General features: G+C 42.0%; 1 protein-coding gene across 1 annotated transcript in view; it reads right to left on the bottom strand.

Annotated features, from left to right (window-relative positions):
• Window positions 1-25,422, bottom strand: part of GBF1 (golgi brefeldin A resistant guanine nucleotide exchange factor 1) — a 127,968-nt gene that overhangs the window by 17,420 nt on the left and 85,126 nt on the right. Inside the window, exons 4-16 of the mRNA XM_044665520.1 lie at window positions 18,269-18,400; window positions 14,925-15,043; window positions 14,281-14,389; window positions 13,634-13,694; window positions 11,703-11,757; window positions 10,901-10,999; window positions 6,836-6,974; window positions 5,516-5,739; window positions 3,555-3,723; window positions 2,864-3,075; window positions 2,432-2,530; window positions 1,639-1,833; window positions 1,048-1,237 (exon numbers count right to left, since the gene is read on the bottom strand). Coding sequence (XP_044521455.1) covers window positions 1,048-1,237; window positions 1,639-1,833; window positions 2,432-2,530; window positions 2,864-3,075; window positions 3,555-3,723; window positions 5,516-5,739; window positions 6,836-6,974; window positions 10,901-10,999; window positions 11,703-11,757; window positions 13,634-13,694; window positions 14,281-14,389; window positions 14,925-15,043; window positions 18,269-18,400 — 1,803 coding nt within the window. The remainder of the gene's footprint in view (window positions 1-1,047; window positions 1,238-1,638; window positions 1,834-2,431; window positions 2,531-2,863; window positions 3,076-3,554; window positions 3,724-5,515; window positions 5,740-6,835; window positions 6,975-10,900; window positions 11,000-11,702; window positions 11,758-13,633; window positions 13,695-14,280; window positions 14,390-14,924; window positions 15,044-18,268; window positions 18,401-25,422) is intronic.

Genomic DNA, 25,422 nt, shown 5'->3' with positions numbered 1-25,422 from the left:
GTTTGACCCTGGACAAATCACTTCATCTCTGAGTGCTCTAGAAACTCTCTAAGTCTTTGAGTAACTGAGAAGGTAGAGACCTACAGAGGAAAGTAATTTCCTTACCTGGAGTTCCCTATATTTCCCTAACTAGAGAGTAGTTTAATGTTTGCAAAGTGATTTATGTATATTACCTCATTGATTAACAATGCCAGCTATAGATTAGAAGTATTCTATTCTCATTTCCAAAAGTAAGTGCAATACCAGTCAGCTCAGTACTGGTCAGATCATGGCAGTCCTTAGGAGTTTTCTCTAAAAATGGTAAAAAAAATTCAGCAAAGGGGGAGGACAGTGGAGCAGAGCTTCAGAAGGAAAGCAAAGAGGAACAGGGAGTATCCCACTAGACTTTGAGCTCCAATGCCAAGGAGGCTCCAATAATCTCTACTGGGGAAGCATCCCAGAGAATCAGAAACCTAAGTTCAAAATAGTTATATAGTGGCCTATATCAGCTGAGTCAAAGAATACTAAACACAGAAAGTCAGAGACCTCTAGGAGAATGGGACATAGGTACTACAGCACATTCATTTTGCCTGAGGAGGAAGTTCAGAGCTTCAAACCCTGAAAATACAATATCGGGTAAGATAGGAGCTCATGCTACTGGGGCCTAGGGCTCTAAGAAAGAAAAAGGCCTCTCACTGCTGATGACTTCTTTAGTGCCATCCACCATCTCGGGATTGGGTTTAGCTGCCTCTTTCTTCTCCTGCTGGATGAGGTTGTTCAAGACTTTGGCCTGGCAATGGGCCTCCGTACTGTCAATCACTGTCAACAGTGCATCAAGAGAGAGCAGGTGTGTTGTATAAAGCTGCCCAGAGACAGGGAAGGCATTCTGGGAAACAAATAGTGAAAGCTAAGACACTGATCCAACATACTTTCCAAGGTTCTTACCCCTTATGTAGAGGAAAATACTCTTAATTCTATATTTTTAACCCAACTTTAACTGCTCTCTCGCTCTCTCTCTCTCTCTCTCTCTCTCTCTCTCTCTCTCNAAGAAAGAAAAAGGCCTCTCACTGCTGATGACTTCTTTAGTGCCATCCACCATCTCGGGATTGGGTTTAGCTGCCTCTTTCTTCTCCTGCTGGATGAGGTTGTTCAAGACTTTGGCCTGGCAATGGGCCTCCGTACTGTCAATCACTGTCAACAGTGCATCAAGAGAGAGCAGGTGTGTTGTATAAAGCTGCCCAGAGACAGGGAAGGCATTCTGGGAAACAAATAGTGAAAGCTAAGACACTGATCCAACATACTTTCCAAGGTTCTTACCCCTTATGTAGAGGAAAATACTCTTAATTCTATATTTTTAACCCAACTTTAACTGCTCTCTCTCTCTCTCTCTCTCTCTCTCTCTCTCTCTCTCTCTCTCTCTCTCTCTCTCTCTCTCTCTCTCTCTCTCACACACACACACACACACACACACCCCACAGGCATAAAATTTTCTCTAATCCTGAAACCTCCCATATCCTCCCATATTGCTCTAGTACACTCTCTTTCCACCTTCTGTTAACTTGTCCCTCCCTCTCTGTGCTATAACCAACATACAAATTTTTCTTCCTCAATATTTTCCTTCTAAAGGCTCATGGAAGCCACCACAGAAGCCCTCAGCACCTTAGACAGCAGCTTTGTGAGGTCTTCAAAGAGGTTGGAGCAATAGTAGTCACAGTCATAGTTTATGTAGAGCTCAGTAACAAAGCTGGGGATTCTCCAGAGCTGGACTATAGCTTCTAGTGCCATCTCCTTCATTTCATAAGGCATCTTAGGGTTCTCCACAGTGATTATCTCCATGAGTTTTTTGATGTACATCTAGCAGCAATCATGGATTCCCATTGGGATAGAGCAAAGGTAAAGGTAAAAAGATACAGAAAGACAGAAGAAACAATAAACAGAGGGGAAGGAGCAGATAAGCACTACACTGCTCATCAAGGCTGAGTGTCAAGCGTTATGGAAATTCATCTAAGAGAACCTCACATATGCTCCCAAACTTTAGGAACACATGGCCACTTTACTCAGGAATAAAGCCTGCCTTTCAACTTCTGGTTTTAGCCAGCCCAAAGCTGCCAGATTTCTTTCCCAATGAGTTGATTATCAAGGGATCTAGTCTTGCTTTCAATTCCTTCCTGCAACTCACTTGGGCTTAAAAGGGACTGCCAGATAAACAAGCTAGTCCCAAAGCTGGAGGTCCCCCATCCCACCACCCTAGTCCCAATTTTACTGTACAAGTCCCTTGATTCTTTTTTGGAACCATGCCTTCCCTAAGGGAAATGATAGGTATCCCACAATGAGCTCTTCCTTAGATGGCCAATAACTCATCTACAAATTCCTGAATCCCATCCTCTGGAAGAGCAAAGCCTTCAGTTTCAGCACCCTATGTTCTTCACTCCAGTATGGTCAGATAACTCACCTCCATTTGGAATTTGAGGTGTTCTCGCATGCTCTCAAAGAGCAGGAAGCATACCCGGAGGGAGGCTGCATATAGGCTTAGTCGCTCCACACTTAGCAACTAGAGAAAAAAGCAGGAAAAGCCATAAAGTTTCTGCTATTTGCCACTGCTTAGCCAGAGTAAGGCTTGACTTTAAATTCAGGTCTCTAAAGAGTTATTTGTATTTGGTAATTCTCACACCTCATTCCTTGTGCCAGCATTACTGATGAAGACTAGAGAACCTTTACCCTGGATTGGCTGGGCAATGGGTAGGGAAGCCTCACCCACCTTTCACACAAATAAACCAAGCTTTTCTTTCCCAGCACTTACTACCCCATCCTCATTGTCATGAGGGACTGAACACCTGTGCTGGTGAAACTAGCCTCCCACCCTTTTAATTATCCCCATTTTCACCTGGAATAGGTGACGGCACATTTCATCCTTGATGAGGCCTAACAAAGTCTGGCACTGGGCCACAGGTGCAGACTCAAGGGCCACAGTCAGTAGCTGCAATCCCATGTGGATCATAACCTCTGAGTTGTGTCGGTCATGAGGGTTGGTTAGAGAGATAAGGAAGCGGAAGAGCTCACGAATACAAGGGAGGCCATAGGGGACCAATGCTGTCCCTGGAGAAGGCAAGAAGGGAAAACAAAGAACTTAAAATAATTAGCCCCTTAGAGAGTTTCTAGTAATACAGGACAAATCCAGTCAAACAATGATTGCTAAAGAACTTATATAAATTGCTTTTTTCTCTTTCTTTTTAAATGTTTATTTCAAAAGAGGGCTTGCTGGATAGGGGAAAGAAAGGGAAATATGAAGGAAAAGATATGATATAAGAACAAGGCATCAACAAAAGTTTTTTTGTTTTTTTTTTTTAACAGAAAGAAAAGTGCTTTTCCTTCGATTCTCCCAAGTTTATTCTACAGACTGCTAACAATTCCCTAACAATTTCAAATTCCTGATGATTAGAGCAGAGATGGACAGAGAATTTAGCTCAGCAAGTAGAAATCACCTAAAATGCTTGAGCTTCCTGGGCACTAGATAGAGTTTGGGGAGGTAGGGTGAGGAGAAAAAGAGGAAGAACCACCAAACTGACAGCACTCACCTTCTTTCTGGGAGGACTGTGTAAAGCGAACACCCCGGGGGTTGACATAGTCCATGTCATGGACAGAGGCTGAATCTGAATGGTCGGCTAAAGAATTACATTCTTCTAATACCTCAGGGATGGACTCCACAGATGCTGACTGGACCTTTTCCACCTGGGTCACTTCATGCTATGGCACAGAATTATAGAATTCTTAAAAGATGGAATGGAAGTGAAAGCTTATCTAGGACAAACCCTTCATTTTACAATAAGCTGAAGAGGTATAGAGGAAGTAAGGAGGTCCAATGAAGGCAGAGAGCTTAGTCTTAAAAGGTTGAGTTCTAAGAAAAATTTCCTCCTTTGGAACATACATAGGGATATTCTTTCTGGACCCAGATCTTTTGGCATTGAAACATTAAGAGACAGCAAAAGATAGTGCAGGGTAGTAGAAAAGGCACTGGACTAGGAGTCAATAGAGTTCTAGTACTAGTTCTGCCACTAAGTGGTTGGGTGACTCTGTGCAATTCATTTCATATTATCTCCTCTAATCTTCTCTTTTCCCTGTAAGCCATGTCTTTGAAGAAATATTACTGGAATGGAGAGGTAATAATAGTTGGCATTTATATAGCTCTTAGGGCAGTTATGTGACATAGTGGATAGAGCCTGAAATCAGGAAGACTGAGTTCAAATCTGGCCTTAGACACTTACTAGCTGTGTGACCCAGGTAAGTCACTCAACCCTACTTATCTCAGTTTTCCTATCTGCAAAATGAGCTGGAGAAGTAAAAGATGAAATGACTAAGGGAAGATTCTTGGAGCAGTTGAAGCTTTTGTTGTTACTAAGCAACCATATGTTTGTGACCCCTGAAATGACTTGAGGAAATAAAATTTGATCTTCTGAGTATATTGATTTATTAAACAATGCATGCCAAATGCCCAACAAATCAGGATCAGATCCCTTCCTCATTTTAGAGCTGAACCCCAAATACAAGGGAAAACAAAATTTTATACAGTAAAACAATTAATTAAAAGGAAAAATACAATATTATGTAATCTGATTTCTAACTGGATGAAAGATTAAGGACTTTCCAAGTTGGGAGCATAAGAATGAACAGGTACAATTCTCTTAATTCAGGAAGAGGTGTCCCACGTCTCTCCAAGTGTCTATAAGAAATCTAAGGACCATGGAAACAATAATTGATTGATCAGTATGGGGCCAGTTTTCAGATAAGACCCGTAGGTTGCTGGGGATGTGCAATTATGAGAAAACTTACATCGATCTTAGAATCTGATTTTGTTTCTGGTCAACATAACCTCCTAGGTCCTTGTTAAGAGTCTCTAAACAGCAGGTACAATTGGTCCAGTTTCCTAGCCACACAAAGCTAGGTTAAAACAATGCAATAAAGTCTTCTCCCAATTCCTATAATTAAATCAACTTTTCTCATAGGACAGAATTCAGGCTAGGGTCATAATTGAATAGAAAGGGAACTAAATTAGTTCCAGAATTAACTCATAAGATGGGGTCAGTGTGGCTCACTCAATTCCCACAATTAACCACTTGCTATTCTAATACCCTCTATAGAAATGCCAAAACTACTCCAGAATACTAAAACAACTAAATAACAAATAAAGCTCTTATAATGTACTAGGCGCTGTGTTAAGTATTTTATAATTATTATTTCATTTGATCCTCAGAACAACTCTAGGTGCTATGATTATTCCCACTTTACAGATAAGGAAACAGAGGTTAAGTGACTTGCCCAGGGTCACACAGTAAATGTTTTAAGGATAGATCTGAACTTCTTAGGTTAGTCTTCCTGACTTTAGGACTGGTGCTCTATCTACTGAACCACTAGAAGAGAGAATTGCTTCCTAAGCCCTTTTCCATTAGCCATGGCTTGGAAAAAGCAAAGAGCCAAAAAAAACCCCAAAAACACAGCTAATTCTCAAAAAGAGAATTGGGGGCCTTGGGATATACCATACCTGGGGATCAGACAATTCAGGAGAGCCCAATTCATTGTTTACAGGCACCATGGCTATGTTGGGTCCTAGAGAGCCTGCCTGCTCCAGGTCAGTGAGGTCTTCCTTGGATGTGGTCTGAGAGGAGAGGTCAAGGCCACTGTCAGTTGAAGGACTAACAGCAGTGGAGGTGGCTTCAGAACTTGTGGAGGAGATAGGCATGGAGGCTTCAATGAAGGGCACAGCACCTGCGAAAGAGAGTCCCTTGGAAAATGAGCATATGCTTTTTTTTTTTTTTTTTTATCCTGGGACTCCATTCTAGGAGCATAGGGCCACAACCAGTAGGAAATGGGTCACACAAATCGCTCAGGGTCACCCAGCTGGGAAGTGTCTGAGCCCGGGTTTTGAACCTAGGACCTTTCGTCTCTAGGCCTGGCTCTCAATCCACTGAGCTAGCCCAGCTGCCCCTACTTTAGGTTGCAGTTTCTTTAGCAGATGTAGTTTTTACAGGGTGGGGTTGCTAGCCCCACGCCCAACCCTCCTCCTTTTTCATCCGGGCTGGGGACCGTCCTTGGCCCAGGAGTGGTAAGGGTGGGCAATAGGGGTCAAGTGACTTGCCCAAGGTCACACAGCTGGAAGTGTCCGAGGCTGGACTTGAACCTAGGACCTCCAGTCTCTAGGCCTGGCTCTCAATCCACTGAGCCACCCAGCTGCCCCCTGGCATATGCTTAAAGAGAAGAAATGCAACAATTCTAGAAGCTAAGAAAAAGTCATATCCTCTTCACTTTCTAGTCTAGGTATTGATGTTGATACTCTTTGAAAAGTTATTGTCTCAGCAGAACAGGTATCTTTAGGAGTTCCCTGGAACAAAAGACCTTAAAAATTACTGCAGAGTTGCTGAAGGGCCATGGAATACTAGTGTGCACGATACAACTTGTATAGTACATAGGAGCCCAGAGATTTTACACCCCATTTGATTAAAATGGAAGCATCTGCTCCCAGCATATAGATCATGGCTATTATCATGCCTCTAGCCCTAGAAGAATGTCTTCTGATAGTAGCCATCACCTAATGCTCTCCTCTTCTTCAAAAGAAATCCAGGGGCAGCTGGGTAGCTCAGTGGATTGAGAGCCAGGCCTAGAGACGGGAGGTCCTAGGTTCAAACCCAGCCTCAGCCACTTCCCAGCTGTGTGACCCTGGGCAAGTCACTTGACCCCCATTGCCCACCCTTACCACTCTTCCACCTATGAGACAATACACCGAAGTACAAGGGTTTAAAAAAAAAAAAAAAAGAAATCCAGAAACCTGGGGCTAAAGTATAGCCTCAGCTAGAAGGAAACTTACCTGTAAAGTTGGAAGATAGGGTAGCTCCATTGGGAGTGGGTGACTCTATGACTTTGCTGACATGTCGTGGGGGGCGTGGAGACCTCTTCTGCTTTTTCCACTTGGATGAATCGCTCATACCTCCTGCTCTCATTTTTAGCTGTAAATATCATACCCCATTGAATTGTCATCTGAGCGAAGATTCAGTTGCTATAGCCCTCCCTTCCCTCAAAGTTCAATCAGGAGCAGCCCCCTTTGACCACAGGAAGCATCCTAAAGCATCCTTTCCCCACCCATAGCCAAGTGAGAACCACTTAAACCAGTATATCATTTTTATCCTTCCAATCTGACTATTCTTCCAAATATATTTGCTCATACCAAACAAGCTAGCCCAGCAGTCTACTAGTGGAAGGAGGTAGCCTGGTTTCAGCAAATACTCTTAAGTCTGAAGAGCTCAGAGGCCAGAAGAACAAGAGCCTCCAATTCCCCATCCCAAACCATTTTCTGGACTACAGCTTGAAACTATAGTCAGAACTGGGTGTCAGAAGTTTCATTAGCACCTGGGCATTCTCATGTTCTACTCTCCAATCTTTCCATCCAGTCAGACAAGTCTCTTGGCACTAGGGATTAGAGTATTCCAGATACTTCTTATATAGACCTCTAGGAAAGGCTGGCTTAGACAACAACAGGATCAAGGTCTTCTAGCAGAAGTCTGTTTCAGGTCATATAATGCATGGAGTAGGCATGCAGAAGGGGTCATGAAATAAGTACTAGTCACTACCTTGCCAGGAGTCATTCTCCAGGCTCAATCACCAGAACCTTCAGAGCTTTTCTCCCTCAACTGTCCTATTGAATCCAACCCATGGGAGATTCTGGAGGTTGAAAATTCTTGCATAAATGATGAGAACCCACTCTTTCCAGTTGAGTGTCTCTCTGAGCTTTCTATTTCTGGCCCTAGGCAATTGTTTCTCCTTAGTCCCTGGCTTTTTGCATGGGATTGGCTAGTGGATCTCTTCTTTGTAAGAATGGAACAGCATGAAAGGAATAATGAATTAGAAGAATTCCATGTGAACTGGAAAGACCTCTAGGAATTAATGCAGAGCAAAAGGAGCAGAACCAGGAGAGCATTATACACAGAGACTGATACATTATGGCACAATCGAATATAATAGACTTTTCTACTAGCAGCAATGCAATAACCCAGGACAATCCAGAGGAACTTATGAGAAAGAATGCTATCCATATCCAGAGAAAGAACTATGGAAACAGAAATGCAGAAGAAAAACATATGATCAATCATGTAGTTTGATAGGGATATGATTAGGGTTTTGAACAATGATACATGTATAACCCAGTAGAACTGCTTGTCAGCTTCAGGAAGGGGGAGGTAAGAGGAGTGGGAAAATCATGAATCATGTAAACCATGGAAAAATATTCTAAATACAAAAAAGAAAAAAAAAAGAATGGGAACACCATACCATCTAGGACTGTGCCCCATGAGAGCAAATTCACCCAATCCCAATGTAGTGGCTATTCACTGAATGAATGAATCAGTTCACCATTCCTGTCTTACCCTACCTTGCCTCTTTCAATGTAGTTTTGCATTTTCCAAAATCACATATGTCTATTTCCCTAAACCTCATTCCATTCTGTTAGCTACCTAATGTGCTAACCTACTGTTCTCATAGCCTCCTTTCAATCAGAGTAGACTTCCAACTTTGCTGTCTGTTGATTGCATTGATTGGCTGCTTTACTGTTGGATTTTCTAGATTTAACAATCTTCTCTTCACCATGAAATAATTTATTCCATCCAGGCCAATGTCTTCCCCACCCTAGAAGCTTTCATCATTTCAAACTATACTCACTCTGGAAATGCAGCACCAGACTGATTCACTCAAGTGACCTTTCTCAGATTGGCCCTCCAGTTCCTTTCCCCTAGAGCCTATCAATATGAAATTGGAGAGAAAATTTTTTTCTATTTCCCAAGGGCTGAGCAGAAAATATGATGCCATCCTTGACTTGTCCCTTCCTCACTCCTACCAGATTTCACTTCTCTAGTTTCCTGAAGCCTTTGAATACCTGAGTTGTGGCAGCATGGACTAGTGGAAAGAATACTGGATTTGGAGTTAAGAGTGCCTATATCATTTATGTGGTCTAAGGCAAATCACTTTATTGGTTCTGTTTTCTTATATCGAATGAGAGGGGATGAATTTAAGGTCTCTTTCACCTCTAAATCTGGGATCCTATAACCTTATTTGGGCAAGGCAACCAATCTTCCTCTATAGGCATATACAATTTCTTTTTTTAGGAGGGCTGTGAAGTGGCTGACTAAAGGTAGCTTAATGTGCTTGATTGAGAAACAACAGATTATCCACTTCCCTACCTATGGTGGTCCAAAATTACTTCTCAGTAAATTCCAAAATCACCTTAGGAAACAGCCCTCAGTTCTTTGGAACATGATAGCAAGACCCCTAATGCCTTCCTGCCTCTCTTGGAGACACCTTTAGGTTTTGAACATTTCTGCAAGGTAAGGAGATTTCCCTCCCAGGAGAACTAGAGGATAACAGAGAAAATTCCTACAGTAAGAAGCTAAAGGATCATTGGAAGAAATCAAGATCCTGTTAGCAGTTCTGACAAACTGCCAAGTTTATAGTTTGCTTAGGGAGGACTAGTATTCTATTTGCCACTGATCTTTAAAAGGTACTAGAGTCCTGGCCTAATCTTCCTTGGTCTCTTTTCTCTTCTGTAAACTCCCATCATGCCAGAGGCACGTGTTGACAAGCACTCCCACAGTGAGCTGTTGCACTACACTGCCTTCTTCTGAGTTTTCTACAATTGCAGGTCTACTTACTTCTACAGGTCCCTCTGATATCTAGCTGGGGTGGGTGCTGGGAGGTACTTAGTGTTATAACTATAACACCTAAGTGGTGAAATAAATGCCTGGTCTAAGGAAAGATTCTAGGAACAAAAATATAATAAGGATAATTCTTGGCAAAGGAAGGTATTTCTTCTCACTTGACCTGCTTTGGGGCAGAGAGGGAAATGAAATCCTCTAACAGCAGAAGGAGAATGTCCCAAGAGATAATGGTGGTGATATTATTCACTTCAGGATTTGAGGGAGCTAAGGAATCTCAAATCACCATATCTGCTTACCTCTGTGTTTCCAGAGGTTAGTGTGATAATATTTGAGAGAAAAATGACAGAGCCCAAGGTTAATAACCATGGCTACATACCAAGTCTGGAAAGTTGAGGGAGATGGCACTCAGGATTGAGCAAGCGTACCCGTTGGCAATCAAGAGACAATAGCATGCTGAGAAAATAGGCTTGTGGTTCAGGTCAACCCCACCAAAATCCTGCAGTTCTTTACAACCTCAAGTACTTCACCTCAATTGGGTAAATTCTTAGTCAAGAAGTAGAGACATTATCCCTTTGGCTCAAGGAAACAGGAAAACTAAGACATGACACTAAGTTTCTTCAACTTGGATCCTATTCTCCCTGGTTTCCTCCTATCTGTGCTTTGAAGAAAAGAACGACTATCCAAAGACATCAGGTATACTAGGATAGCTTAGGGCACTCACTATCCCCTGGCACCACTCTGTTAATTCTCAGTAGCCTACACATCCCAGAAAGACTGTTCTTGATGGCACCCCAGGTGGCTCAGATGCTAATAACTTGCCAACTTCCTCCAAACCCATCCTAATTAGGAGGAAGGAATCAAGGAACACTGCCAGGGATCCTTTTGTCAGCTACAACAGTGAAAAGGGAAGGCAGAAAGAAGTGGTTTTTGTTTTGAGGTCTTTCTCATTTCTCTAGTGATATTGGTGCTTGACTCCTTAGAAGATGAGTTATATGGTAGGGCTAGTTTTCTTTCTCCAGGCTCGTGCATACTTCCACTCCCTTCTCTATTAGTTCTCCTCCTGCCCCAGGCAGATTCCCAACATTGCAAAGCAACAATTGCATGCACCTTCCCCAAGCCGTGCTGTGTTACCAGGGAAGGGGAAGTTTTGTTTCACACAAAAGGACTGGGATCCAGGTGGTGCTTGCAAAAAAAGAAGAGGAAGGGAATGGAAAGGGAGAGAGAGAGACCTTGAGGTTCTTAAAGAGCAGTACCCTCTCTAACTGGTTCAGGGCTTTGGGCTGTTCCCCACTACTTAGTTCCAGTTTGTTGAGGAGACATGGAGAAATCTGTGAAAGACAGGCAAATGCACGGTTTTAACAAAGTGAAATCAATGCAGAGACACAGCAACAGGACCCAGGACAGTACTGAGGGAAGGAAGGGGCATGCACCAGAGGGGCACTGAGGTCCAGGTCTGACAGGCAGAGTCTCATGAGACTGACAGTTGCCATTATTATTCTTGGTGCCTACTACAGTTCTGGAAAGTCCAGTTTCTTAGGTCTAAGCAGCAGGAGGTCAGGGGTCTGATGACCTGCCCACCTCTGAGGGGCCAGGCACTTTGGAACTTTCCAGAGGGAAAGACGTAAGTCCAGCAACATAGTGGGGTCCATCTTTGCCTGACATGAAGCATTCAGCCTTATTTTCATTTCTGCCCCTCGCCATTCCAGGATGGCCTTCAAAACCTTGAGAAGAATCTTGGAGGGAACACCTTCTTAGTTTATGGAAGGACAGTCCCAGGTCTTAAGCCCTTGCCAGTACTGGGAATAAAAAGGAAAAGCAGGGATGGAAAAAGCATCTGGGATAGCAAAATGTTTCTTGTGCTGCTCAGAGCTTGGATGTGTGTGATGGCTATTCTTAGACTCTAAGAAGACCTGCCCAAACAAAAGCATTTCTCTACAGAGTAAAGTTGTTCCAACAAAAGACCTGGTGCCCTGAAGAGGGGAAAGGAAAGCTAAGCAGAGGTAAAGGCATGCATCAGATCCCATGCTTTACCTTCTTCATGTTTGTCCCTACATAGTTCTTCGGTTCTTCTTTAAACTGAGGTAACCTATAAGATAGAAAGTCACAAGGAATATAAAGATTAGTAGGAGAAAAGGAAAAGTGCCCTCCTGCAGGCTGGCTTGCATCCACTGTTGTACTGAGCCACAGCCTGCCCTGCTCCCCAAAAAGGACTGAGAGGAAGAGGAGGCTGGAGGTTCACAAGCCTCTGCCCCACTCAACCTAGACACAAATGGGCATGTGTCTTATCATCAATAGAGGCAGTGTGGTACAGTAGGAAAAGCACTAGAATGGAAGTTTGAGTTTGGGTCTATAGTCACTCCTTCATTGTCTATGCCGGGCTTTTTAAAAGTGTCTTCATCTTTAAAATGAGAGGTTAGACTAAATTAACTCACTCTAAGGTCCTCTCCATCTTTAATATCATATGTTTCTATGGTTGTGAGCATTATAATCACCACTCCCCTCCCCTTTTCTACAATAGCACAACTGAGACTTTTTTGGTGACTGGAATATGTTTGTTATAGTGACTTTCAGAAAGAAAGAGTGAAGGCACAGAGTCAAGGAGATTCAGTATCTTGGGAGCTCAGAAGACCTTCTTCTCTTCCTTCAACTAATTCATTCAGTCACTTACTTAGTGTTTATTAAGTGCCTATTATGTACCAGGCACTGTGTTAGGTTAGGTACTGGGGATACAAAGACAGAAACAAAATGGCCCCTGCCTCACAGAGGGGAAAATATTATGTTCATAATTACACTTGAATACAAAATATTATCCATACAAATTTAAGTACAAGGTGTTCTCTTGGAGAAAGAAGAGAAATGTGGTAGCACCAATAACAGTAGAATAAGTTAAGGTTTTATGTAGAAAATGGCAACTGTGAGTGAGTGAGTGAGTGAGTGAGTGATGAAATTTGGGATGCTAAGAGGAGGAGGTGGGCATGGGGAACAGACTTTACAAAGACCCCAGTGGCCAGGGGTGGAATGCTCTATATGGAGATCAACAAACAAGCCAGGTTGATTGGAATGGAAAGTGTTTGTGGTGTCATAACGTGAAACTAGTCTAGAAAGATAGGCTGAGTGAAACTGTGAAAGCCTTTAAATACTAAACCGAGGAGTTTGTATTTTCTCCTAGACATAGTGGGTAGCCACTAAAGTTTCTTAAGTCATCACAAGAGTGATGCCTTCAAGCTTAAAAGTCCTTCTGTTTCCTAACCTGATTTATGCTAGTATCCACCTTGCTGAGGATAAGAATTTTTGGGAGATGAAAGTTATAGATCATATCTCAATCCCAAAGTCTTGGGAACACAATGACAGAGGGGGAATATTCAATTCAGGTAAATGATCCTAGACTAGGAGTCCTTCCTTCACCGCAGGTCTAGAAATATGTCCAATCATTATTATCCATTGAATCAAGAAGGCTAAGAATACGCTGAACAAAGGAAACATCCTTAGTTTCCCCAAAATTACAACCACTAAGAAGAGTTTTAGGTAGGAGATTGCTCTGGGCACTTCAGCAGGGATTCCTGGGCCACAATCAGGGACCTGGGGAAGCCTGGAGATGAATGTCTTGTCCTTCTCTCTTAGAAATAGGGTCAAGGTCTGGGAGCCTATGTCTTCTTCTGTTCATCCCCCCATTGCACTGCCTTTCCCAGCTGCTACCTGTATAAGAAACAGACATTGGCCTGGGAAGCAGAATCATCTCCATCTGTCCAGATCAAATAAAACCCTCCCTTCCCCTATAAGTCAGGTTAGTTCTTTACTCCCTCTTCTCTGTAACCCTAAGCCCAGGAAACTGCCCACTCCATCAATTCAAGTGGCGTGTGATGTGGCTATAAGGCTAGCTGGGTCCCTTAAGTGGCTGTGGAAAAGCAGGCAGGCTCAAGGGGCCCGGGCAGCCCAGCCGAGGCAAACACGACCAGGTTTACCTTGTGAAGAGCAGCTGCACCATGTCGACGAGAGTGTGCTCTGCGGATTTTCTCAATAACTCTGCACAGACAAAAACAAATAACACAGGTGTCATTACTTGCTGTGCTATTATCAGGAGGCTTCTCTGAGCAGACTCCCCTCCGAACCTTGTTTACCAAGGATTACGCCAAACTTATTAAAACCAGCTCCAGTGCTGCCTTGAAGCCAGCCAGCATTTAGTCACTAGGTGGCAGCTCTGAGTCATGGGAAAAAAGGTTGAGGAGACATGCATAACCTCTACTCCACCTTGAACCATACTTCTCCATCCCACAGCAGACCTGAGGGGCAAGTTGCAGCCTAAGAATCTGTGAGGGTGGCAGAGGCTTGGCAAATGACAGTGTGGGATCCACTTGGACTCCCTTATCTATTAGGGTTTACTAGAGGCCATTAGCCAAGCCTCAAATGCTTACTAGAGATGCCTCTGGTTGGCCACAAGTACTGAAGGGAGAATGGAAAAGCCTTGAGCCTTTGTTCTCTCTGTGTGGGTGGACAAGATGATGTATGTTGAACACTCTATAAACCATAAAGTACTAAATAGATGTTTGCTATTATTAGTCTTGGTGGAACTGACCAGAGGTTCGAGGAGGGCTGGGTGACATATACCTACCACTGAGCCTCATCTCAAAGCAGATCCGAAAGCAAGACTGCATTATCTCACACACAGATTCATTGGTCAGGTGGGCACCCACTGGGGTTAGCAGCAGAGTCCGAAGAACCTGAAAGGAGCATGGATACTCACAGAAGAGAGTAGCAAGGGATGCTGAGAGAGGCAGGGCCTGTGGCCTGTGGAAGCTGTTCTCACACATGTGTCAGATCACAGGATCATGACTGTAGAACTGGAAGGGACCTTAGAGTCATCTAGTCCAACCATTTCATTTTATGGATGAGGAAACTGAGGTCTAAAGAGGCCTGGTTTCATTTTGTTAGAATCCCAAGGATGGGAGGGAGCACAGGAATAATTTCTCTGTTTTGTGACTCAAGTCCATAAGAAAGCCCAGCAGATGGGCAGCATAGATCCGGCTAGTCAGATCTACAATGTTATCAAGGACTTCTAGCATTTGAAATCAACATTAAAAGTTTTCCTCCAAAAAAGATTTTACCTTGGGTACCTGAGCTGCCTGTTTGAAAATAAAGTACCCACTAAGCTTACAAAGTCAAAACCTAGCACTTCCCCACCCACAGCCCTGAGAATAGGATCTGGTAGCACTAGCTTCTGGCCTAATTACTCTCTCTCTCTCTCTCTCAACTTACCTGAAGGATTTTCATCAGGACAACCTCATCACTGGCAGGGTCTGTGCCCACAAAACGAGCATGGGTAACGGCATCTGCCATGTTCTCCATTCCTTCTGCTGTGCCCTCATGAGTGGGATCTGCTCCACCAACAATAGAGAGATTGAATGAAGCAGAGGAGACAAGTATGGACATAAAGGTGAGGGACTGTGTCCCTCTCCAGGATTCTAACTTTGTTTTCTTTATCTGGCTTCTTTTGGGAATTTCTGCCTATGCCTGGCTCCATGGATTAGGTGCACTGGATGAATAAACTTTAAAATGTAGAACTATTCCTTTTAGCCAGGAAAGGCTCAGAACTCCTTGTTTTGGGTCTCTCTCAGGAAAAGAGATGAGTAAGGGCTAAGTTAAAGATGCCAAGTCTGTAGCCTTTTCCTTTACATCTTTCAACACAGCTTTTTCTCAGGCTCTTTTTGGAGCTTCATGCCCAGGCACAGCTGAGCTGGAAGGGTTGGAGGGTGGCTTGGACAGAAACTGCTGCCAGTAATTATATCTGGTGCCACACAGCAGCTCTGAGAATCCTTCCCCTGGCTTTGGTTTCAATCTCCTTTAGTACAATACTGCACTGAGTGTGACTCTTATTGCCATATTAACTAAACAGGTATTAGAAGAGAATAAAGACAAAACAAAATTAAGATGTAGCTAATAATGGGGTGGGAAGAAAATCTGTGATTTGACTTTCCTTTAGCTTCTCTTTCATTTACATGCTAAACATAAAGTAAATTGCCACTATTAAGGTAAAATGTTGCCTTGGTGCCACATTCCTTGGTCCTGCCCCTAACTCCTATCATGGCTGCTTAGTCTTGAAAGGAGAAAGGATGTATTGGGAGAGGCAGAGAAACAAAAAGCATTATTGTAGGGCAGTGGGAGAAGTAGTGAGTCTGCACATGGTAAGAGTGAGCAGAGAGGGGCAGCTAGGTGGCTCAGTGGATTGAGAGCCAGGCCTGGAGACAGGAGATCCTGGGTTCAAATCTGACCTCAGAAACTTCCTGAATATGGGACCCTAGGCAAGTCACTTAACCCCAATTGCCTAGCCCTTACCACTTTTCTGTCTTGGAACCAATTCTTAGTATCAACTCTAAGTTAGAAAGCAAGAGTTTTAAAAAAAAGGGAGCAGAGAGCAGGAAGAACTCCTCAGGAATTCAGTTTATCATGCACCTAGTCTATGAGCAAAGCCTTGGTCCCCAGAGAATAGGGACTTCGTAAGAAAAGTTACTTCTTCACTTTTTTTGTTACCTGGAACTAAATGAGTACTGTGGACTATAGGAAAAAAGGGTTTCTAATAGGCATCTGGGGAGATGACCTTTATTAAAGATTTTCTTTCCACTCTGTCCTGGGATCCTTCCCAGTAAACCTCATTGAAGGCTATTCCCTGCCCAACAACCCTCTCCTTAGGCATAAGAAATGGCCAAATTATGGGTCAGGGAAGGGAAGATCTTTCATGCCAGTATGTGGGCTGTTGGAATTATGATCTTTATAGGTCATCTCAATTTCCTATGCCTTAGCCCTGAATTGCTATTGAGCATCCTTTTCATCAATTCCCTTGGAGCTTGCAGCCAGACCTCACTGTTCCTCTGCGAGCTTGGTTTCATTTCAGCTCTATATGATACTCGAGATGGATGATAATAACAGCTAGCATTTATTTAGTGCCAGGCACTGTGCTAAGCACGTAACAATTATTATCTCATTTGATCCTCACAACTCTGGGAGGTAGGTGCTATTATGATTCCCATTTTACAGATGAAGAAACTGAGGCAAAAAGGTTAAGTGACTTGCCCAAGGAGTCTTCCTAACTCCAGACCTGGTACTACTGGATCCCATCTTCAGATTGTTGGGGAGGGGGTGAAGGAGGAGATGGACTAATAAGGGATGAATGGGATTGATGTGGGGGGAGAAATCAATTTCCTTTTATAGATAATATTGGCAAAACTCCCCTGATAAAGACTTCTTTAGCTCTGCTTATCAATCTGAAGCATCTGATACCCAAACCTGGGTATCAGAATAAAATATTAAATTTCCTAGAAGCCATATTAAGAGTGAAAGGGCTTCAGCAGTACAATAGGAAGTCCACTAAACTGGCATACAATCATCAACATAACTCTTGTTCTGAGTGATATACAGAGACAAACAAAAAGTTGATCCTGTAATTAGGACTATGGTCACTCTAGAAATTGTTATACTGGGGGTATCTTACAGAATTGCAGACCAAACCAAAGTCCTTTTGGGTTCCCATGTGAGCAGATGGAAAGGCCTATTTTGCTCTTTGGGGCTTCCCCTGATCTTCCAGGGATCCAAGTCTTTTCTGCACTCTTGCTTAATATTGCCTCTAACCCACAAAGTTAGAATGGCAGAGCAATGAAACTTATGTCCAATCCCAAGCTCATTGTTTCTTCATGTCCTTTGCCACACTCATCCTTACTCAACACTGTATTTCCATCCCATCCCAACTCTTACTAGCAAAATCCTTCTTTTGCACGACTAGAAACTATCTCTACAATCCTAGAGGCTCCATTGGGCTCTCTTTCTTGACAAAGGCCTCAGCCAGCTTGCTGACCTAGGAAGCTTGGAGGGTAGAGAGGACACTGAAAGACAGTGAGATAGCATGAATAGGCAGTCAGAGGCTATGCAGAAGTATAGCCTGCAGGTGGTGCTGAGGGCAAAGAAGGAGCATCCTGGACTCAATTTGTTCTGGAGAAGGGATTCATGTGTGAGGTAAGGGCTGGAGTACTGATGCTTCTCAAGCATACCCTAAGAGACATCCAGGATCCTCCCTCAGGGACCTTGGTGCCTGAGGGTAATGTTAGCTCAGGGAGGGTCCAAAAAAAGCCACCTTTTGCAAGGCAGGGTCCCTTATTTCAGTCTTATTCTTCTCCTTAGCATATTTTCCTTTTCAGTTGACTGGGATATGAACTGTACCTTTTCCTATAGTTTGTCAATATGGAAACAAAGGCAGGTATCATTCCCCCTCCCCCCCAAGCTTAATCCCTATAGCTGGTTTAAAGACAGGAGAGAAAGAAGCCCACATCTTGAGGAAAGAGACCTACCAGCAAAGGTAGGACACTTAGACAAGCTCAACAAACACAAATGCAAGAAAGGATCTTGCCTTTTAAACTCTTAGTGAGGCAAAGACTCAAAGATTTGAGTTTTCTAGCCACTCCACCTAACCAACTACACTGTAGACAATTAGCATTGAACAATGACAACTTTGTCTTTTATCAGGAAGAGATGGTGGGGAAGAGGGAGGATGCTTCTCATGACAGTTTCTGAGTCATCAGGTTTGGTTGCCCATAGAGGATCTAGGATCTTACCTATGAGGGAATATGACAGAAACTTGTTGACAGAGGTGAGTGCCAGTCCAGTGATGGGACCAGTAGTGTCTTCAGATCGAATAACCTCCAGGAATGGTCGAAGGAATACATTAGGCTCAATCTCAGAGAGACCTGAAAAGGGAGACATGAGGCCATGAAGAGACACTGCTTGAAAGAGAGTTCTTTTCTCCCCATAAATTGACTCTTGCTATTCTACCAGGCCAAAGTCCACAGTTGCCGAGTCAGTAAAAGATCACATCTCTGGCTTCTGGTGTGCCACTGGAGACCTTCATCTTCCATTTCTTCCCCTACCTCCATATCCTCAACAGAACTTGGCAATCTGGTCAAGAGGAGCCAGCTGCTGCCTAATTTAGGAGGCCCTAAGGCTGAGATGCTAACCACAGCCTCACAATTGTGTCTTCAGCCTTTATAGTCAAAGTGATCTGTCTATGACCAAAGCATGCCTGCCCTCTTGAGACTTGCAGCTCCTAATGAGGAAGGGAAGAATGGATAGAAAGGGTAGGGCTGCTTGCATTTCCCACTCATTATTTTAGTTTATAATTAGTGAAGGCCCTGATCTGAGAATCTAATAATCAGGGATTCTACAAGTTAGAAAGGGATGACTTTCAGAAGTTACTTCAATTTATCATATACCTGAATATGAGTTTCTGCTACAGAAACCAGAATGATCATTCAGTCTTTGCATGAAAATCTCCACTAAAGGAGTACTCACTAACTGTTCTGGTACTCAATTTCACTTTTAAAAACCTCACTTCTGAAGTTTTTCCTTATGCTGATTCTAAATCTGCTGCTCTTCTACCCACTATTCCTAGTTGTGCCTTCTGGGGCCCAAGAACAAATCTAATCTTTCTATATAATAGTTCTTCAAACACCTAAAGACAGTTATCATATTAAGTCCTTCTTTTTCCAGACAAAATAAAATCTCTAATTCTTTCAACTAACTCATGTGGCTGGTCTTCAATTTCCTCACTGTCCTGAGTGCCCTCTTCTAAATGTTCTCTCAATTGTCAGTGCTCCCTCCAAAAAATGTGGCCTCTAAAACTGAACAATACATCCCTGATGAGGACAGAGTAGAGTGGGACTATCACCTCCCTTTTCCTGCACATTGTAGCTCTTGTGTTTTTTGTTTGTAAAATATATTTTTACTGCTATTCTTGGTTTTCTTAATCACCTACATTTCCCTCTGAATCCCCTCTCTATTTTCTCCCCAGAAAGTCATCCTTTATAACAAATTTTTACAAGAATGAGTAAAATATTCAGTAATATTGATCAAACATCAAAAAAATCTGACACCATAAGCAATGTTCACCATGCTTCTATTAATGTAGCCTAAGATCAATTTTTAACTACCATGCCACACTGTTTAGCTTCTACTCCATTAAAATCCTAGATTTTTAAAAGTTATCTTATTTTTATTTTTCTATCACATTCCTTTCCAAAAATATTCTTTGTCTCTATTCAGTAAACAATCTCATGTAACAAAGATTGAAAAAGAAAACTGAAAAGAATTGTTCAAGAAAATTAACACAACTGACAGTACATGCAATATTCTATATTCATAGTCCCCCACCTCTGTAATAAAAGGAGAGAGGATGACTTTCTCATTCTTTTCCAAAAAGATCAAGTTTGGTCATTATAATTTCACAATGTTCAGAAATTTTTTTCTCTTTAGGAATTGTTTAGCTATCACACTCATCATCAATCTTTCCCCTCTGTACTTGGCACAATTGATTTTTGAGACTCAAGTGTAGAATTTTACATTTTATCTTATTAGATTTGGCTCAAGAGTTTCCAAGATCTTTTTGGCCAAAGTCATTTGTCCTCCATTATGACAATACTATCCTTCTCAGATTCAAGTCTTCTGAAATTAACAGGAGGAATCATGGGATTATTCTTTCAATGGGCCATTGAGAAAAGAAGACTACAATTTCTATTTTGTTTCTTCTTGACCACCCGTACAAAAGAACAGATTTCAAGGTTAAAGAGGGTTTTACCACTGATCCAAAGACCAGGAGCTTTACCTATCTCAACCCAACAGAGCCTTTCCACATCTATGTGTAAGGTGATAACTCTGAGTTGTTTTGATTTTTCAGACAACTTTCCAAACAAGTTTCAACTCTATCTGAAGATCTGGAAATGTCTGAAAGGGCAGCTCCAAAACTACTACAGACAAAAGGAAGCCAGGTTTCTTGGCTACGATGGATCCTGTGCAGGGGATATTAAACATTTTAAATGGAGATGGGATGGCCAGATGAGGAAAAACCTAGAAAATTTTGGGGTAAAAATGCTACTTATCCTGCCTTTTTTTTTAATGGAAAACTCAAAATATTAAAAAAAGAAACAACATTGCCAAAATTTTCAAATTTATATTTATACCAAACTTAAGTAGGCACTAAGAGGCTTTGGGGGGAATAAGCAAGGCACTCAACATGAAGCCTAGACAAAGACCAAGGAAGAACCCAAGAAAATTGTAGAAGTGCCTGAGTGAGTATACAAGATGTGCTTCCAGCCTCATTCATCTGGAATTTCTGGGCTTACACCCAGGTAGCTCCTAAATAAAGTCCTAACGAATTATCTGTCAAATGAAGGGGCTGGCATAGATTACTTGTTTTCCAGCTCTAATTGCCTATGACTGAATAACTTAGGTAAGTTTAGAGTTAGCAATAAGGAATCTGCTCCTTGAAAGCAAGTAAGTAAAAACCCCAAGAGGGCTGGCTCCTTTAAAAAACAGAGTTAAGATATATCCACTGTCAATTTTCAATCTCAAAATCCAATGATGGGTAAATTTGAGAAGCTCTGTTTCTACAAACATATATGAGTTAGAGTTATATGAGTTAAAAAAAAAAAACAACGAAACAAGTGCCTAGTAAATGCTACAAAGGAATTAGAGACATGGTCCCCTTCCTTGAAGGGAAAGGATTATTTAATAGATCTGTGAAGAAAGGGGCTTCCCTAGGATATGTAGGGGAGGTGAAATGAAGGAAAGGGGAAGCCTCCTTAAAAAGTCTGACTAGAAAGTTTTGAAGTTAAACCTATATTCCTTGTTGGAGTTTGGGTCCAGGGTGTGTGAGAACAGCTATCTCAAACAATTAGCATATGATTCACTACTACTGATCATCCACCTCAAAAGAATTCTATTATAGCATATTAGAGCTAAATGAGGTCTTAAAGAGATGCTTCTCATATTACAGAGTAAAATGAGGTCCAGAATGATTATGTGCCCAAGGTCACAAAGGGAGTTCATGTCAGAGCTAGTACTAGAATTCAAGGTCTATTGACACCCCGTTCAATATTTTTTACCTGATACCATCCCTATTTCCTTCTTTTTTAAAAAAAATCACATCCATTTCTGAAGAATCTCAAAGAATGAAAAGTTAATTCTGGGATCACTGATTATTAAACTAACAAAGGAAAAGATGTCAGGGAATGGCCCTTTGCTAACTACTTCTTACCTATGGCACAGCTTTGGGTAACTTCCTTGACCTCCAAAGTGAGTAGAACATGAATAACACAATGAAAGGATTTTCTTTTTAAAAAAATGTTTAAAGAATATCTTACTATGTCTTTTCAGAAAAGATTAATAGAATTTGGGTTCAAATCCTTGGCTTTGCCTGCCTAAAGTTCAATTACAATGGTGAGGAAAAAGAAGATAATGCACTGCTTGGGTCCTGTAAACAAGAAGTACAGTGGTGCACCTCCCCCACTCCCCCCCCCCCCCCATTAGACCAGGCAGAGGCATTTCACAACTGAGAAGATATCTGATACCCTCAACTAGGCAGCCAAATATGTTCTGGAGAACTATCAACCTCAAGGCACAAACAGTTCAGTAAACAGAATATAAGTTAGTGGAGGGTTGCTTTGAAGGCAAATGGTTCATATTCTTGAGGTGGGAAAAGGAAAAAAAAGAAGACAGAGCAAAGAAGAAATTTAAATTACTGCAGGAATAGGAATACATAGAATCTCTTTACAACTAGGTTATCTCTTTCTAGGGCCCATTGACTTCTTCCTAGTCAGTCAATGGGAGGAGAATGGAGAAATCCACAACCCAACTCAACCCTAAGTAAAAGGTGGCACTGTACCTTAGAATTGTTTTCACTCACTAAGCACTTTCCCCACTCCCCTCTGCCCCTCAACTCCTACTAAGGATGGTGAGAGGTGTTAAATTTTCCCCATATAACAGGTAAAGATAATGAAGTAGAGAAATTCCAAATTAGGCAGATGTTACTTTGAGTCACAAATAACACATGAGTCCTCAGATAGTGTAGAGTCATGTCCAAATGGGGGAGCTAGATGTCTCAGTGGATAGAGCATTGAGCCTGGAGTCAGGAAGACCTGACCTCAGACACTTAGTAACTGTGTTAAGGTCACTTAACCTTGTTTGCCTCAGTTTCCTCCTGTAAAATGAGCTGGAGACACTCCAGTGTCTTTGCTAAGAAGACTCCAAATAGAGTAGTGAAGAATTAGACATGACTGAAAACAGCTAATAAACAACACTGTTCAAATGGGAATCCTTGGATTATTTATATTATTTCCTTGTTCTCTGTAGCTCCCTGCTCTTCCAACCTCCCTCAAAACGCACAACACATGGGGTCTTCTACTATCAAAACAGTCTTTAGGCTTCATTGTTTTAGGTAAATAGGTTTCCTTGCCTATGAGTAGTTCCCACCTTTCCAGGGGGTTAGTGTCCTTCCCTGCCTATGGCAGCCTCTTCTCTCTTGACCAGCACCCAGCTGGCACATTCCTGAGCCAAAATGCTCACATAAGCTACTTTCCCTGGTAGTGAAAGCTCTTCACTCCTGAGTGACTCTTATCAGGGGCGGTTAGGCGTTCTCAATTGGATTACATAGACTAGGAAAAAGGCGTGTGACATGTTATTTCAACACCATTTTGCTCTAGTAATGCCTATCTCATTCCTTTCACACACCAAGAAACCATGTGTCCTTTCACTTACCCTCATTCCCTCATTGTCCCAGGAAAGGATCATCAGCTCTTTTCAGCTTCCTTCTAAGGTTCTTCATTCTAAAAATCCAGGCTCAGGTTTGCAGGGGGAAATCTAGGTATCTATCACTGGCTAACTTTATAAAAATGGTAACATTGTCCATTTTAGCTCTAAATCTAGGATACTTTGACACATGCTTTTATACATGTTTTTCTGTGTACAAACTCTTTCACAAATTCTTTTAATTGATGTTTATATATAGTCACCTTGTATGGTTAGGAAGGCAGGTATTCTGCAGAGAAGGAAATTGAGGTCCAAAGAGACCAATGTCTCACAGCTAGTAAGTGGCATAGGATAGATTAAAAATCCTCTGATTTACAATCCCATGACCAAGGAATCATTCGGTCACCCAGTAAGCATTTATTATTAATAATTTATTTATAATTATTTCCTACTACATGGGAATCAAAAGGTGCTAAGAAGTCTTCCACAAAGTTCTAGAGCAGTGATGGGCAAACTTTTTAAAGAGGGAGCCAAAGGAAAGGAAATGCACATCTGTCAGTCTGTTTCTAAGTCAACTCTTTCGAAGTTTCATTGTATTGTATCCTACTCATTGTATTTATCATATTGAGAATAATGTCTCACTGCTGATAGAACATTTCAGGGGGCTGCATCTGGCCCTTGGGCAGAAGTTTGCCCATCACTCTTCTAGAGGTATATCCAAGACTTAGCTATTAAGCAGCATCATACAAAATAAACTGTTCATCCTTTAGCTTTTTTTTGCCTACACTACACTTCAGATACTTTACATTTAATATGAAAGTAGAAACCCTACTTCCTACTTACTTTAATACTTTATGCCTTGCCCATAAGGAGGTCTCACTGTTAGAAAAAAGAACAATCATTCCCTCCTATCAGATTTACGCAGTATATACAGGAATCCCTTATCCCATGCCTATCACAATCATTTCTTTCATATCTGTACCAGGGAAAAAGGCAAGGTCAAAGGGATGAGTAAAACTAAGTTTGGGGAAAGTCCAAAGGCTGGCTAGCTCCAGCTGGGGTCATTTGGGGACATCTGCTACACCTGCTATCAATCAGCTCTGTTTCATAGCTTCCAAATCTTCCAGACCTGAGAGTGAACAAGAAAATTAATTCCAAATAAGGGATTTGAGATGTGGCTGCTCCCAGGGAGATTCATTCAGTCACCCTCACCCCAGAAGACAGCCTTTCTGAGGCATTACCATGCTTCAGTGACATGCACTGGACAGGAGGTAAAGAGATCCGGGGTATTTTTTTGGTCTCTGCCACTAATTTGCTATAAAACTTCCTATAAGTCTATTCACCTCATTATAAAATGAGAATCAATGAATTAGATAAACCCAGAGGTTTGCTTCTGCTTTGAGATTGAGTCAACCTTCTACTTGGAAGTGAACCTACTTGAACACATACAACTACAAATGTTAACTAGAAGGAAAACCTAGGGGAAGGCCAGTCTTGCACATTTGCCCAAGTCTCTAAAAATAACCCTACTGTTTTTAGCTGTCATTCAGCAGCTTCCCCCAACAACTACTTTATTGGCTACAGATCTAAAGAGGTCCCAGGACTCAAGACTTATTAGAGTCAAGGTTTGGGAATGGATCAAACAAAGCCCATAGCACCTAGGTCAAAGCTAGCTGCTATTCACTTACACTAATAAAAATAATCTACTTAAAAAACAAAGCTTTTCAAAATTCTTTGAGGACTTTTCAGTTTATACCCTTCTCTCCCTCTAAAGAAACAAAAAAGCCTACAAGCCTACTTTTCATAAACTGAAACACCAAACCTTGACTACTACTGATATGTCCAAGTATGAGATACTCCTGACCTGAAAATGCTTTGCATTTGCCTGAAACCTGAGAACACTAGGAATTAAGAATGATAAACCTCAAATTTTCCTTTAAACTGTCATTGACAAGTTTTCCTTTAAACTGTCATTGACAAGTAATTATAAAGGGGTCATGCCCAGAAGGGCCCAAGTCAGACTAGAGGTGACATGAGAGTACAACTGCCTAAATAGCTGGTATAAAAAAGGCTCAAAGGTCATCCAGAGGATTTAGGCAACTAGGTGCCCTCTAGACTAAAATAGCTTTTCTTCAGAGATGTATACTCTAACCAATGGAAGGTCACTTCTAAGAGAAAAGTAGGAAAAGTC

The sequence above is a fragment of the Gracilinanus agilis genome, chromosome 2 (assembly GCF_016433145.1).
Source record: "Gracilinanus agilis isolate LMUSP501 chromosome 2, AgileGrace, whole genome shotgun sequence".
Lineage (NCBI taxonomy): Eukaryota > Metazoa > Chordata > Mammalia > Didelphimorphia > Didelphidae > Gracilinanus > Gracilinanus agilis.
Note: the sequence above shows the minus strand (reverse complement) of the source record. Positions and strands in the feature narration are given on the sequence as shown.